The following is a 15,705-nucleotide window of genomic DNA, read 5'->3' on the forward strand; positions in this document are numbered from 1 at the left end:
TGCCGCGGATGTGTCACAGTGAAAAGGCACAGAGCTTTCGAAGGGTAGAAGGTACGAAATAGTCCGCTGTGTTTTAAAATTTTCGCACTGAAAGTCAGGCTTTTAACTTTCTACCTTCTTTCTTTTCGCCCACTAAACGATATGCTATTAGTAAAATCCCAGTCGAAAGTCATTCATCTCAGCCCAAATTTCGTTTCATGGCCACTCTAACTTCTTCAAAAACTCCCGTTTTTTAAGATTTTTATTTTTTGAATTGTAAAGCGATAGCATTATTTAGCACCCCCCCCCCCCCCACCCCCTCCCCTCCTATTTCGTTGACCTTTCTGGCTTCCTGATGCGCAGTATGGTTTAGTTTTCCCGCTAAGTTTGGCGGGAAACTTGATGCCACATAACCCGACTTTACGGGAACTACAGACGCGTTTACGTTCCCGCTTAATTTAGCGGGAAAATTGACGTCACGTGACCTATGCACCAATTTAGTTTTCCAGTTAAATAGGTGGGAAAACAAGTCACGATCTTAAAATCGTTTATTCATGAAGAACGCATCAACCCTAAATCAACGCAACGTTTATTTAGCGTATTTGTCCCCGACATCGTCTTTGACGTCGTCCTTGAGGTTGTCCTACAGGTTGTTTTTGACTTCGCCCGCAAGGTGTCGCCCTGGACGTCGTCCTAGACGCCCTTGAAGTCGTCCTAGACGTCGTTCTTAACCTCGCCCTCAAGAACGTCGTCCTTGACGTCGACCTTGGCCTCGTAACAAAATAAAGGTGAACATGATGAATGTTATCGCAATTCATAGACAACCGCGAATAGTGGTTTCTGCAAGCTATTCGTTTTTAGATACCATAGTCAACTATTAAAAAAAACGAAATCTATAAAAGTCATATTTTGGTTGTGTGTCTTTTATTTGAGCCACAATCTTGCGAAACGTCTGTTCCTTTTGATAAACAACAAGCATCGTTACCGTCCACGTGCGTCTATGGTTTCGAAAAGACATTGTTATTTTTGTCTACGTTTTGAGACACGAGTATTAAGTAGAGGACTTACGAGCGATTTGACGTCGCGGTGTCAGTTGTAGTGATGCTTCCATGGCAAGTAAAACATTTCCGTGTCCTGACCAGTCGATCATCAATCCTTCGCCAGGTAGTGACCTTTTTCTTGCGGAGAATACATAAAAAATTACCGATTTGTTTGAGGATCACAGTGAAAGCTCCAACTTTGTTTTAATCGTCAGAAGGTGGCTTATGCTGTAGTCCCAGCGCCGAACCGAGCGGGCTAAGGAAGGGCCAGGGCTTGAAACGGGGCGAAGCAAGGTACTCGCGCAGGCCGGGAAGTCCTGCCACGCGCTCGCTGTATTGCACTAACGAAGGGAAATTCTTCTTGAAGTTGCTGGGCTCCACGGCGCGGACGAACGCCAGGGCCTCGAAGAGCAGGAAATCCACGTAAGTTACCTCCTCGCCAATAGCGAAGGGACCGTTCTTCGCGAGCAGTGCTTCGAACTGCCGGAGCTTCTCGGCAGAGTCTACTAGGAACTGACGCAGCTTGTCGTCCGAATATCCGGAGTCGTAGCAAAGCCGGGCGACGGACCTTATGAGGTCGAGGGCCTGCATCTCGACAACGTCCACTTGGCTCTGCAGCTCGTCGCTCTTGGGTGCGAGGCCGTGCTTGCGACCCAGGTACCTCAGGATGGCCAAGCTCTGGGTGAGCTTGACGTCGCCGTCCAGGTAGTACGGGAGGTTGGGGAAGTCCAGGCCTAGGTTTGGCTTGTCCGCGAGCCACTCTTCTCTTGTCCAGTTGGGGTCGCTGCCGTAGCCATACCTGCGTGTCCGGATAGGACAGGAAAAAAACAAAGATACAAAATCGTCATCTCAAGATTGCAGCAGAAGCAGGCGATTTTTGAAAGACCCATACCAATACAGCTCTTTCTTAATTCTTTCCGAAGTTTTTTGCACTTTCCCAACGGGCTCACGTCAATAAAATTACATTAATATATGTTTTAAATAGCGGAGCTTGGCAGCTTCTGCGAATTCTTCATTGCAAACACTGCCGTGAAGTGACAACATGACAACCTTACACATGTTTGGTTGTTAAAAAAAAAAAAAAAGGCGAACTGAGGCGTAATTTTTGGAATCAAAAATCGGAAACTGGGTCAGACAGACATAAAATACGCGAAGGTGGTCTTTGGTATTGCATTAGACAATGATTTTGATGCAGATAGCTGGTAAACACGCGAAATACGGCAAGATTACGAAATTAAGCTTTAATAGACTTTATCATGTACGACCCAGTCTAAATGGAAGTTCTGCAAGTGACACTGTCCGACAACAAACTCGTTCTACTAAGGGTAACTAAAAGCATATCAAGTTTCTGAAAAATAATGGCCTGTTTGCTTTTAAATATTTACTCATAATTTTATATAGTTTAAGTTTTGTCTAGATAGATATGTGTCAATAATGCCTTAGCAAAGGTAAACAAAACCTTAACCATTCGTAAAATTATTGCATCGCTCAGTCGCAAGGGGGAGTCAGTGAGGTATGAAACAGCTTCTATACTTCGTCTCACCTTACGATGGACTAAAGGCAGAAACTACGAACCGCCAGATCCAATCACGAGCAACTTAGACATTGTGTGGTATTTCGCTCCGATGCACGTATCGGTGCCCACGTCTCCGATCACTGATGGGAACGGGCGGACAGTGGTTCGGAGGGAGCAATGAGTGACTCAAGAATACTACATTGCAAAGAAAGTCACGACGTACTGGCTCTTTGCAGTGTCGAAACTACAGAAATGACGCAGCGTTTTTGGATTCGGAGCATTTTTGTCCAATCTTAATCAACGTTAGGCATGTCATAGTTTAGCGTGGAACGTGATTGGTCCTGGCGGCCCGTGGCTTTCACCTTTAGTCCATCGTAGGATGAGGCGAAGTATAATGACAGCGAGATGACATTTATTTACTATAAAGGCGTTTTCTTTATTGGTATTCGCTTATTTGAATCCCGCCCCTTGAGAATGTACGGAGCTTACCAGCTATGTTGGCTCGCGTTCTGCCTGTAAGTAGAATATATTTATCTTTTAAGCAAATCGATCAGCAAAAATTAATATCTTATACGAGGTATGCTAATAAATGTCAAAATATTTGTGGTGCGTACCCTTGATCGACACTAGCTGCCTTGGAATATAACTGTCAGGGTTGTTGCTGTCTATAAATTTAGCCTCATACTACTTTCTAAACTACCCTAACAACTGAAATCTTAAAAAAAAATCGTGCGGGGTTCGACGATATCTTTTGAAACCTATAGCTTGTAGAAAAAGTTCATGATATTATATCAGTTTAACGTAGACCAGATAGACTAGATTTGACCGGACACGTAGGAACCCCCTTATAAGCAGCGAAAAGCCCCTATAGTCACTGACAGTATATGAACGGCAGGGCGTGCCGTTTGAACTCCTTGCCTCCAGAAAGTGCTCCATGCCTTCCGCCGTGCTGCACTCCAGGTGCAGAACGGCGGAAGCCACACTCAAAGTGAACAAGACGCCAAAGAGCTGTCGAAGGGCAGAAGCTGGGGTTGAGGCGGAAATACTGAAGCTCCTCTTTGCCGCTCTCACCTTGCCAGTGACTACAATGAACATCGCTAAAAACCCTTTGACGCCAACGGAAACGTAAATGAAATTGAATGAATAGGGGCCGAACCTTCATTTCCTCAATCTTCCTGGCAACAATGTCTTGGGTTCATGTGCTATATGCTCTCTTCACTTGCGTAGCGTAAAGTGGAAATATATCACTCTAAAAAAAGCCCGTTTGTCTACTTTCCCGCACAACACTTGGAGAGCCAATCACCGCGACTTAGGAGGCAGCTCAGCGAAAGACGACACCGAAATAAATGTTTAGACAAGAAAACGCAATGTGATGTGTGACAATAAGCAATGCAAACCGTCACGCTTGCATTAATGTCACAACTCAGACCAATCACGCAAAAAAAAAAGCATAGGATCACGGCGCATATCCCGTGCGTGATTGGCTTAGCTGGTAATAGAGAGTGTACAAAGAGTACAAGCCAGGTCAATGTTCGCGGCCTTGCTCGATTGACTCCATCGGATCGAAACGTGGGCTGCGCTCGGACTAGGATTGAAACAGAGTGTAGTCACAATTAAGAAAAATTCGGGGTTGGCATATTATGTTAATTTATTTTACTTCCCGATAAGTTCTTCGGCATCGGCTCATACCGCGGTGTCGTTAGCTGCGAAGCAAAACACAAAAATACTCGCGACTGACCCCCCCCCCCCCCCCCCTTTCTCGGGTTTCTGAAGCTATCCGTGACATATACAGGGTGAAACAAGGAGACTCCAGGCTCTTTAAATCGACCGGAAAATTCGGTTTCTTAACTATCGCGCTACGACTTTGTGCAGCGTTGCCCACAGATGGTGCATTTTTTTTTTGTAAAATTTGCGAAGAGCGAACTTACCCGAGAAAGAAATAAAGAAAGAAAAAGGCTTAACTCCTATGGAAACGCAGTGACGCCACCGGTCTGCAAACAACACGGCGCCGTTTCGCACGGGAGACAAGAGATGGCGCAACAAACGCCGCCAACGAACGAGCATACGGCGCCGAGAGCAGGCCTTTTTAGCAGACGATCTTTTCAACTCAAAAGCGGCGCGCGTTCCGCAGGCGGTGACAGTCGCAGAAACAAAAAAGACAGGCGCGGTAACAGCAAGGAACTACAGTTCCTTGTCTGCAAAAGGTCCGGCTCTCGGCGTCGTCTGCTCGTTCGTTGGCGGCAGTTGGCGTTGTGACCGCTTGCGCCATCTCTTGTCTCCCGTGCGAAACGGCGCCGTGCTGTTTGCAGACCGGTGGCGTCGCTGCGTTTCCATAGGAGCTAAGACTTTTTCTTTCTTTACTTTTTCCTCAGGTAAGTTCGCTCTTCGCAAATTTTACAAAAAAATGCACCATCTGGGGGCAACGCTGCACAAAGTCGTTGCGCGATAGGTTAAGAAACCGAATTTTCCGGTCGATGTAAAGAGCCTGGAGTCTCATTGTTTCACCCTGTAGTTTGCCCTAATTTAAGAAAAACCTCCGGGACTGAGGAAAAGACGATGGCTAACGCAGCACACAGAGTCTGAGACTGCGTGTTGGGTTTAGGGATGCCGCGAACCACAATAGATTCGAATTCGAAAGCTTTGGATATTTTTGAACCGAACTTATGTTCGAATTCAAAAGGTTTCGATATTTTCGACCGTACAGAAGTTAGAAATAAAAAAAATTCGCAACTTTCAAAAATCGTGGAGTTTCGAGTTCGAAAATTTTGAAGCTTTCACGGTTTCTAAAAGTTCGGGTTCGATTATTTCGAATATTTTTTACTTGAGGTTCAAGAAAATCGAAGATTTCGAACTTTCCTAACTTGAAATTCCAGAGATTCGAATGTTTCGAATTTCTTTGGATCTGAAATTGGAAAAATTCGAACGTTTCAACTTCTTGTAGACATAAAGTTCGATCAATTCGAAGATTTCAAATTTCTTTCTACATAAAGTTCGAAAAGGTCGAAGGTTTCGATTCTCTTTTAGGGCTAAATTCGAAAGAAGAAACCTCGAAGGTTTCGAATTTCTTTCAAGTCCAAGTGCGCAATGTTCGAAGTCCGGTTTTCATATTCCGCCACAGTTTCAGTTTCAAATAACGTTTTCACGCCTCACTGGTTTTCACGAAACCAGGTTTAGAAAAGTTCGAATGTGATATTTAGACTGCCCGAAGTTTATTAGGAGAATTAAATGAGACGACGAGCGTCCCGAATGTGCTGGAATATTTGCCAGTGCACAGTGACGTGTGACAATAGATCAGTAATTGTGACCGCCAGCCCGGGGTGGTCATCAACATGCATCACGAAGTAGTGATCACACGAACGCACTGTTTAACGATACTCATCCAGTTCGAAACGGCCAGGGACAGGCAGGTGGTTGAGGCTCAGAAAAACCTTGAAGCGATCTGGCAAACTGCCTCCCTACCTCCTTGGACGCTAGTAATCCGGTCGAACGCCACCCGAGTGACGCTGGCATATAGCATGCTTAGTTTGTACATGATGCGAAATCCTGAGACTGGGAATGAAATTTGTAAGAAAAAGTGTAAAAAGACAAAAAAAAAGGGACAGTACAACGCCTCAAACTCAGCTCTGGGGATGAATTTTGAAAGAAAAAGTGTAAGAAGGCAAAAAAAGGGGACAGGACAACGTCTCAAATTCAACTCAGCTGAAAACTCAGCTCAGGACAACGTCTCAGGACAACATCTCAAACTCAACTCAGCTGAGTTTGAGACGCTGTCCTGTCACCTTTTTTTCTTCCTTCTTGCACTATTTCTTGCGAATTTGATTCCCAGTCTCGGGATTTTGCATCATGATCAACATTCACCAGCTCGCCTGCACCTTCACAATTTTTTAGTTTGTAATTGCTTTGGAGGTTTATTTTCCAGGACAGAAGAAATTCCGAGCAAAAAACACAGAAACTGACACAACTTGAGGTCGAGGAGCGTTCTACCGTACCAGTGGCGTCCGCAAAGGAAAAACGGGGGGGGGGGGGGGGTGCTCCAGTCTCTCTCCCCCCCCCCCCCCCCCCCCCCCCCGATATTTCGGTCAGTTAAAGAAAACAATAGGGGGAAAGACGGCATGGTCAAGCTTGTTTTAATCTGAAATTACTTAGACATATGTATAGCTACTGTCGCTCTTCACTGCATAAAAGATCGCGTAGATGGTCATTGTTAGAAACTCGTTGTCAGAAGGCACTACTCGTCACATGCTCGGTGGTTCGGGAGTTCAAAGCTATGTCTCTTTGACCGAAATAACTGTGCCAGTTACAAAAAAATATTAATAAATAAATAACCATAACAATAAATGCAAAAATACAAAGCTGGAGAGAAAATATAACTATCAAGAACCCACCGGAAGTGTTGTATTCTTGCATATACAGAGGCCCAGAACTGCGAAACAAGTTTCTCCTACCAAAATGTGTACAGGCTAAAAGAATCACGCACCAGAAACGTTAAATAAATAAATAAATAAATAACTATATATATATATATATATATATATATATATATATATATATATATATATATATATATATATATATATATATATATATATATATATATAGGGTGTTTTCCTTTATTCTTACACATTTGTTTAAAAAAAACAAAAACACGTGAAAGCTACACTAATGCGGTTTCTGCAGGTGGGTTATACGGCCAGCGGACATTATATGGGTGGTTAATCTTTGCAATAAGTCGGCTAATTGATTAAAATTCGTTAAATGACTTTTTAATTACTGAAAATAAACATATAGTTTCAATTAGAAACTTGCTGAGCATCATCGAAAACCCCTAAATCAACTATTTTTAGAAGGATATAACGCCGGGGCAGCATTTCACGGCGTTCTGTAAAAACGCCCTATTTGGACGCCGAGAAGCGACTTGCAAGCGACCTCCTATTCGTAGCCGCTGCGGAGATTTACGTGAGAGCAACATCGAGTGTTCGGCGCAAGAAAAGTGTGTCAACTGTGGACAACCTTACGCTGCCACTTCTTCATCCTGCCCCAAATGGAAAGCGAGACTCGCAACTATGCATGTCAACATGCCGTTGATTTTCGTGCTGCAAGGACAGCTGTCCAACAGTATAAGACAGCCAACGCAAATCAGAATGGTCAGCCCCCTCCAAGCCCACCGAAAAGAAGGAATGATCCCATCAAGGAGCCTAATGTCAGCGCTGTGGATTACGCTGCAGCACTTCAGCGAAAAGGCAAAACGACGAAGGGAGCATCTCAACTGAACAACCACCACACCTGCACTGTGGAATCGAAAGCCGACACTGTCAGACCAGCATTGAATGTGACGCCTGCACTGAAGCCGCAGCCTCCTCCCAGCTCGAGTGCTGAACCTACAGCTAAATCTGCATGGGAAAGCTGAATTCCCCTTCTTCAGAAGGCAACCCGCATGGCTTACGCTTTTCTATCTACTGTGGATGCGCAGTGGGCACGACTTCTCCTCTCATTCCTTAGCATGATTCTTCCTCTTATGGAGTCATAGTAAAGGGAAGGAAAGCCAACAGGCCGTGTCAACGAAACCGGAACCCCGAATTCCCATCGATTCTCTAATGGAACGTGAACGGCCTTCGTACACGCATTTCCGAACTTCGGAAAATTCTACAGCAGAGAACCATAGATGTAGTTGCACTTCAAGAAACCAACATCCTACACGGTGAGGTACGACTCTCTCCATATGCCTTCTACAATTCTACCACAATTGACTCAAAAACTAGGTCTCGAGTTTCACTTTTGGTGAGATCAAGCCTCCATTAAAGCGTCCTGGACCTTTCAGATCTCTGCTCATTAACGGCAGAGTATGCGGGAGTCACAGTAAGGCTCGGCACGAGAGACACCACAATAGTTTCCATTTACGTAGCCCCTGGGGGCACATGGGACCCTGATGTGTTGCACCAAATTCAACAGAGAGCTAAAGGTGAACTTTTATTAGCTGGAGATTTCAACGCACACAACATCAACTGGGTGATATCCGAACCAACAGAAGGGGAAGACGCCTGGAAGACACCATTGCGGCCCTGAACCTCACAACTCTAAACAGCGGAGCACCCACATTTATCCGTAAAGCGTCCTTGATCTCACATTTGCATCGCCTGCGATCAAAGTGTCGTGGGCAATACAACCAGACACATGGGTTAGCAACCATGTTCCCATCATTATAGCCTCGCCGAACGCAAGTGCAGTCGCCACCAGAACATGCAAAGTAGTCAACTGGGACCTTTACCGTGAATATATGGCAGCATCGGTAACTGCGGCTGACGCTACAGACCTACCTGCCATCATTGAAAACTGCATTCGACGAGCGACCCGACTAGTGAAGGTTCCCATCACGCGACCTGTTCCGGGCCTAGAGTTTCTCAACCTCCGAGCGGCACGGAGACAAGCCCAACGACGGGCTATGCACACAGATACAGAATACGACTGGGCACGTTACAAAAAATAGATGCGGCGTTCAGGAGGCAAACGAAAAAATTGCAGCGCTATCAATGGGCTGAAAAATGTATTTCCTTCGGGAATCCGAGGGGAGCCGCGCAAGCTTGGCGGTTAGTTGGCGCCTTGGCAGCTGCGATGGTCCCTCGTCACCCAATTGCAGCACTCGCCATCAGGAACGACAGAACCATGACTGAAACGGCAGAACTGCTAGCTGATTAATTGGCGTGCCCCCTTCCTCCACCAGCCGTGGCTTTACCCCAAGAGCTGATAGGCACTTCCATTTCTGAAGCATCCACGGCGGATGACGACTTCACCATATTTGAACTGCAGTATGTGCTCCGACACTGCAAACGCCGAAGTGCACCCGAGCCAGATGGAATCACGTATCAAGCATTGAAAAACATAGACCAAGCTTATCATCCACAACTTTTAGAGACATTCAACTCAATATGGAGAACAGGCATTCTGCCTATGACCTGGCTAGAATCAATCGTAATTCCGGTTTTGAAATGCGGTAAGCCGAGCCACTCCTCCTCATCCTATAGACCTGTGTCCCTGACAAGCTGCCTGTGAAAGCTACTTGAGCGCCTGGTCTTGAGACGCCTGACATGGCACCTAGAGCAATCACATGCGATTCCACACCAGCTGTCAGGATTTCGTGCGAAGAGGTGTACAGCAGACGCAATGGGAGACTTTGCATCTGCACTCGAAGAGGCAAAAGCACGCCGCAGCATGCTTCACTGTGTGTTCTTAGACATAAAGCGGGCATTTGATGCACTTCCGCATAATGTTATCCTCCAGCGCCTCAGATATCTCGGAGTAAAAGGGAAAATGCTTGAATATATTAAGGCATTTCTCTCTGATAGAACGATTCGGGTCAGGGTCCCGGGGGCGCTTAGCAGTCCACGCACTGTGACTCAGGGCGTTCTTCAGGGAAGTGCCCTTAGTCCTCTACTGTTCAATGTGGCCTTGGCAACGCTTCCAAGCTCACTTCGCCAGCAGGGACCGTTCCTTGTACAGATATCCATCTATGCGCATGACGTGGCTCTTTGGTGCGCTGGCCTAACTCGAAGGGCAAGGAAGATTCGTTGTCAACTCCAAGAGGCACTCGATGCAATCTGCATTGCCATCGAAAAACTCGGACTGACACTTTCCCTTGAGAAAACAGCAGCGCTGCTTTACAGTCCGAGAGGACGCCCCCCCGAACGAGCGCTGCAATTCGAGATGGCTGGGATGCCAGTCAAGAGAGTGAGGACACATAGATATCTTGGATTGTTGTTGGATGATCGAGTAACCTGGAGACCGGAAGTCCGCAAAGTTCTCTCCAAGTGCCGCAACCTTCTCAGAGTTCCGCGGTGCCTCCGCGGCCATGCCTGGGGAACACCACAGCACGCCCTCCTTCAGTTAGATAAAGGTTTAATCCTTTCCCGCCTACAATATACGTTGCCACTTCTCAAAATCGGACCAGCACAACAACGTGATGTTGAAACATTTCACCGTGTGGCACTAAGGATGTGCGTCGGACTGCCGCGATACGCGGGAAACGTTGCCACACTCGTTGCTGCCGAAGAATGGCCTGTTTTTCTCCGGGTTGACGTGATGTGTCCTCTGGGAGTTCACTACTCTCACACGTCGTTGACCGCCCCAACTCCCGCTTTGGCTATTTGGCTAGACAGTTCGAAGATCTTATAGGACCACCCGGACATATCCCTTCACCCCCGCAGCCCCATCTACAAGTACCACTGACGATAAGTGAAACTCTCCCTTACATGCATAGCAAGGCGAATGTTTCTGGGACAATTTCTCGCCTTTTGACCCAGGAATTACTCTACACAGAGTATATTGGATGGCTGCAAGTATACACCGACGGCTCCACTAGTCCTGCGACAGGAACTACCACGACAGCAGTCTTCATCCCAACTCACAACGTCTGCATTGCAGACAGACTAAACGTCGCCACAACCTCTACTACTGCGGAGCTGGTGGCCATTTGCCGGGCTTTGGAGCTCCTAGTGCGAAGTGGAACGCCAGGGAGAGCAGTCATCCTCACAGATTCGAAATCTGCTCTTCATCTTCTCCGGAACCCCGAGACTGGCACTCCATTGACTGCATCAACTGTAGCATCTGCCAGGTAGGCTGAAAGAAAGGGTTGGCAACTTGCTTTTCAGAGGTGTCCTGCGCACACTGGAATTGCCGGAAATGAGAAGGCGGATGCCCTCGCTACTGAAGCCTATGGACTTGAGACCCCAACCATTTCTCTTCGCCGGTACAACGAGGCATGGCGATTTATACGAAATTTCTACCAGAAGCGCCACCCACTCCGAGAGACGGCTGAAGGACGGCCCCCTCCAGCAATCCCGCGCAAGCTGTCAAGAGAACAAGCGTCAATGTTACATCGGCTGAGGGCAAACTGCGCAAACACAAGGTCAACTCTGCACAAGCTTCAACGAGTCAATAGTCCTGATTGCTTACACTGTGCAGCCCTAGAGGACATTGAACACGTGCTACTAGTATGCACAGAATACGAAGAGCGTAAAACCTTGTTTGAACGCTACACTTTCAATGGACTTCCTTCCTCCAACACTCGGGAACTCCTCGTCCCAGAAGTCCCACGTCGGCTTGTCCAGAGGGCTTACAAAGACCTCTTGGATTTTTTGAGTGAGACTGGTTTGGCAGACCGTCTTTGATCAAATACCAGACACCGCAAGCAGCAAGGTTGTTAAATTGAAACCCACACTCGTGCCAACGCCCCAACCCACACTCGTGCCAAAGCCCCATCACATTATTGGACTGGTTTCCAAATTTCCACACTATCTCTTTTAGCCACCTACGGCTCCTCCCCCTTCCCCAAGCCGAGTAGCGACTCGCCCCGTACAGGAGGCCAACATCTCTCCCGGCTTTCCCTTTCCTTCTCTGGACCTTACAACAAGAAGAAGAAGAAGACGCGTTTCCAGATTTCGGTTTCTTATCGGAGCGCATGTACGCGCCCGCAATCCTGCTCCCCGGTGGTCGCGGCGTGAAGCCGCCTCCTCGCCTCCCTCGTAGAATGGAGGGAAGTACGGCGCACGTGAGTTGCGCGTCTCAGCCACTGGGAAGCAGTCTGGCAACTCCGGCTGCCTGACCACTACAAAGTTATCTCGATCGCCAAACTGAATCGTGACGACATTTTGACGTCACCGCTAACTTCATTATTTCACCAGCATAGCTCGAACTCCATTGGAATCCATAGGGAAAAACTCAATCGCAACGTCACATCACGTGACCAAAAGGGCAGCCAATCAGCGACCGATTGAGTTAAGTTTATCGTTGAGTTTGCGATCTAGCATAGACAGACAGGACCGCGGGCGCGGTGATGTGCTCCGATAAGAAACCCCAATCTAGAAACGCGTCCAAATAGAGCGTTTTTACAGAAGGCTGTAAAATGCTTCCCCGGCGTTATATCCTTCCGAAAATGGTTGATTTAGTGGTTTGCGATGATGCTTTACAAGTTTCTAATTAAAACCATATGTCTATTTCCACTAATTAAAAAGTTAATTAACGAATTTTAATTAATTAGCCGACTTATTGCAAAGATTAGACACCCTCATAATGTCCGCCTGGCCGTATAACCTACCTGCACAAACCGCAGTAGTGTAGTGTAGCTTTCAAGATTTTTTTAAACAAATGTGTAAGAATAAAAAAAATATATATATTTTTATGATGTGCTGAACTTGAATCATTTTAGAAATTTCCGCCATGAGTTAATTTATTCCTCAATGTGGAAAAACAATAAATACATTATTTTGTATTCTGCAGATGGTAATGATATGTACTGTCCGTGGTGTTAATTAAAATGCGATACCTCGAACAATTTAGACGAAAAAAATTACCACGTTTAGGGCATAATTGCTCGTAAATACGTGTTTGGATATTTCTTCAAAACTCGTCTTGAACAACGATAATCATATCTTAAGGCGACACTTACCTGGGACTAACGTAGTGATGCAGGCGAGTTGATTATGCATATTGAAGAGTTGTGAAAGCGCACCCTAAAGAAGAATGCGAAGACCTCTTTGCCTCTCAGTCTTTGTGTTCGTCCTTATTGTGCACTTTCATTACTTTTCAACTTACCTAGGCTATACATAGATCATTCTTGTTTAGAAAATTTTATTTACAACAGTGGTGTCATGCCCATAACAAAACCAAAACCCGAGAACGCGCTATGTACAGTATATAGTCTTTCAAGCTAGCCAACCCCGGTTCTTGGTTGGTTCTTCAGTGGCACCGGTTTTGTGTGACATTTATCTTTCTGCCATGGACAAGCACATATCGAGGAATCTTGACGGGATGAACGTGGTCAAGATCTTCCGCTATGTGGATGATTGTTTTGGTTATTTTGGGGGAATGTACAGAGAATTGTACATTCTCTTACAGGATATTAAACGAGAGGGTGTTGACAAAAGTCGTGAAAAGACAGACAAGATGCCAGTGCAGGTGATACCATATTTGCACAAAGTGTCCCACAATTTAAAAAAGATGGCTGTTAGACACAGGGTTAACGTCGTCTTCTCAGCCCCGTGCAAACTTTCAAAGATATGCCCCGCGATGACTAAACGAAAGTCTTTAGTGTGCTCAAAGAAACATGTAACAAGATACACCGAATGCGTGACTAAGGTGGTGTATGAAATTCCTTTCAGTTGCGGCCAAGTTTACATCGGTCAGACCGGCCGATGTTTTAATGAAAGAGCGCGCGAACATAAGCTTGCCGTACGCAATAATTCGGGTCGGCATCTTGCGGAGCACTGCAAACGATGTGGGTGCGAACCTTTGATTGAGCGCACAAGGTTTATCAAGAAAGGGAATGAAAAAAATGGAAAGAGAACTAATCGAGGCTTTCTGTACACACAAAGCGGCTGACAGATGCGTAAGCATGCCATCTCTTTATCTGTTAACCAAAGAAATTGTGTTTCTTGAAGGATGTGTGTAATGAGAGATAGCATTTTTTATCAGTTGCATGTGTTTAGGCGATTGGGATCGAGTTTGACGATGATTCGTGTTTTAATAAATCAGTTGGAAGTTGGCGCCTGTCCGTGTCGTACGTGTCTCTTTTTTCGTCCTGTTTGTTCGCGCCTTTTAACCTTTTAATCATTCTTAGAAAGTTTAACATCTCCACCATAAATAGGTTCGGCTATAGCGCGCTTCAAATATCGCACAAACGACAATTGTCAAAACCCCGTCGTCCTTCCTTGCTCCTTCGGGAATGTATATCTTTAAGACCAAGTATGCCAGATGATTGATATAAACGGCATGGTCTTTCGCAAGGAATGCAACACCGCATGTAAAAATGCGAAATAAAAATTACGAATGTACCTTACTGCTTGAATCCAAATGAAACCGCCTGCCGGTCTGTTTCGACCGGCGGGCGGTTTCGGTTGATGAGAAGTCAAAAATCCGACGCCGGAGGTCGTCGAATTTTTGACTTTTCAGGAATCGAAAGTTCGATAATTTTTTAATTCTTTGGGTTATTAACTTTTAAAGCTCGAAAATGATCGAATTTTTGAGCGTAGGAAGTTCGAAAGATCGAAATGCTTCGACCTTTTTAGTCCAAGAAGTGCGAAAGTTCGAAAATCATCGCATTTTTTAGTCTACCAAGGCCGAAAGTTTGACAAGAATCGAATTTTGCAGCGTAATAAGTTCGAAATTTCGAAAAGTGTCGAACTTCTTAGCTTGAATTCGAAAATTCAACTTTCGTGAAATTTCTCGATATGGAAAGTTCGAAAATTCAAAATCTTTCGAAACTTTCGAACCGCTTGATTCGATCATAGAACCTTCGGTTCGAAAAAAGTTCGCGGCATCCCTAGTTAAGATGTCCTTTGTCTTTTTCCAAGTCACAGGGCTTTGTCTTAAATTATGTTAAACCTGCACCAACTCGTTTGCGCCTTAACGTTTTGTTATTCCCCCCCCCCCCCCCCCCCCCTTTTTTTTTTAAGGTTTTTTCTTGTACAGTTCTTGTTTCGTTATGATTTCGCTTCTTCAAACCTCGGAATGGGCGCCGCATACCTCTTGTCCTCGTACTCGACCTTGGCGTACTCCAACAGGTCCCGGATGGACTGTGCGAGGCCCCTAAAGTCCCAGTATCCGAGTACGGGCGCCATGACCCTCGCTGCTGGTCCTCAATGCTGGCTACTTCAACCAACCTCGGCCGACTCACACTAGAAACTCCTACGAGCAATCTGATCGCCGCTTCAGCACCCGATAAACGCGAATAAAAAAGATACGCCCCCGCCCCCCTACCCCCTACCCCGAAAGATAAAGACGATAGCAGAGCGTCCCTTGCCGGCGAAAGGTCACTTGCTCGCCGTTCGTCGAGCGACAATGACACCTGTGCCTCAGAACGCGCCCAAATTCTGTCGGAGATCCTCTCCACATTCCTAATGATTGAATTGCGTTCTTCGAGCCGTCCAGAATCTGGTTACACCGCTGCCTCGTGAGGATTCTGAATACCAAGAGTTGTAGCTCGCATTCAGTAATGATGGCAAATGACGGAAAACCCTTTAATAGTTTTTACCAATGTGATTTTAGTGCTCAGGTCTGTGGGTGGGAGGAGCACCTTGCCTCTCTTTGTCTTCGAGTTGATGGACGCTTGTACAGGTTCACCGATTCACGACTGCCATTTCGTTCGTATAGCCATTTTAACTATCTCTTTGACTGGGATAT

General features: G+C 46.0%; 1 protein-coding gene across 1 annotated transcript; it reads right to left on the minus strand.

Moving 5' to 3' along the window:
* Nucleotides 1-978: 978 nt before the first annotated feature.
* On the minus strand, nucleotides 979-15,299 carry LOC115333087 (glutathione S-transferase Mu 1). Its single transcript, XM_029995635.3, has 2 exons — nucleotides 15,049-15,299; nucleotides 979-1,818 (listed from the first exon to the last, which is right to left on the minus strand). Exons 1-2 carry the CDS (start codon nucleotides 15,141-15,143, stop codon nucleotides 1,224-1,226), a joined length of 690 nt encoding a protein of 229 aa, XP_029851495.2. The 5' UTR covers nucleotides 15,144-15,299; the 3' UTR covers nucleotides 979-1,223.
* Between the last annotated feature and the right edge of the window lie 406 nt (nucleotides 15,300-15,705).

The sequence above is a fragment of the Ixodes scapularis genome, unplaced genomic scaffold, assembly GCF_016920785.2.
Source record: "Ixodes scapularis isolate PalLabHiFi unplaced genomic scaffold, ASM1692078v2 PGA_scaffold1__304_contigs__length_218370807, whole genome shotgun sequence".
In the NCBI taxonomy this organism is placed as follows: domain Eukaryota; kingdom Metazoa; phylum Arthropoda; class Arachnida; order Ixodida; family Ixodidae; genus Ixodes; species Ixodes scapularis.

Excerpts from the sequence above, each read along its gene's own strand:
- LOC115333087 (XM_029995635.3), bottom strand. The coding sequence starts at position 15,143 with ATGGCGCCCGTACTCGGATACTGGGACTTTAGGGGCCTCGCACAGTCC. Across the intron at positions 1,819-15,048 it reads GTCGAGTACGAGGACAAGAG|GTATGGCTACGGCAGCGACC; the intron begins GTATGCGGCGCC and ends CCGGACACGCAG.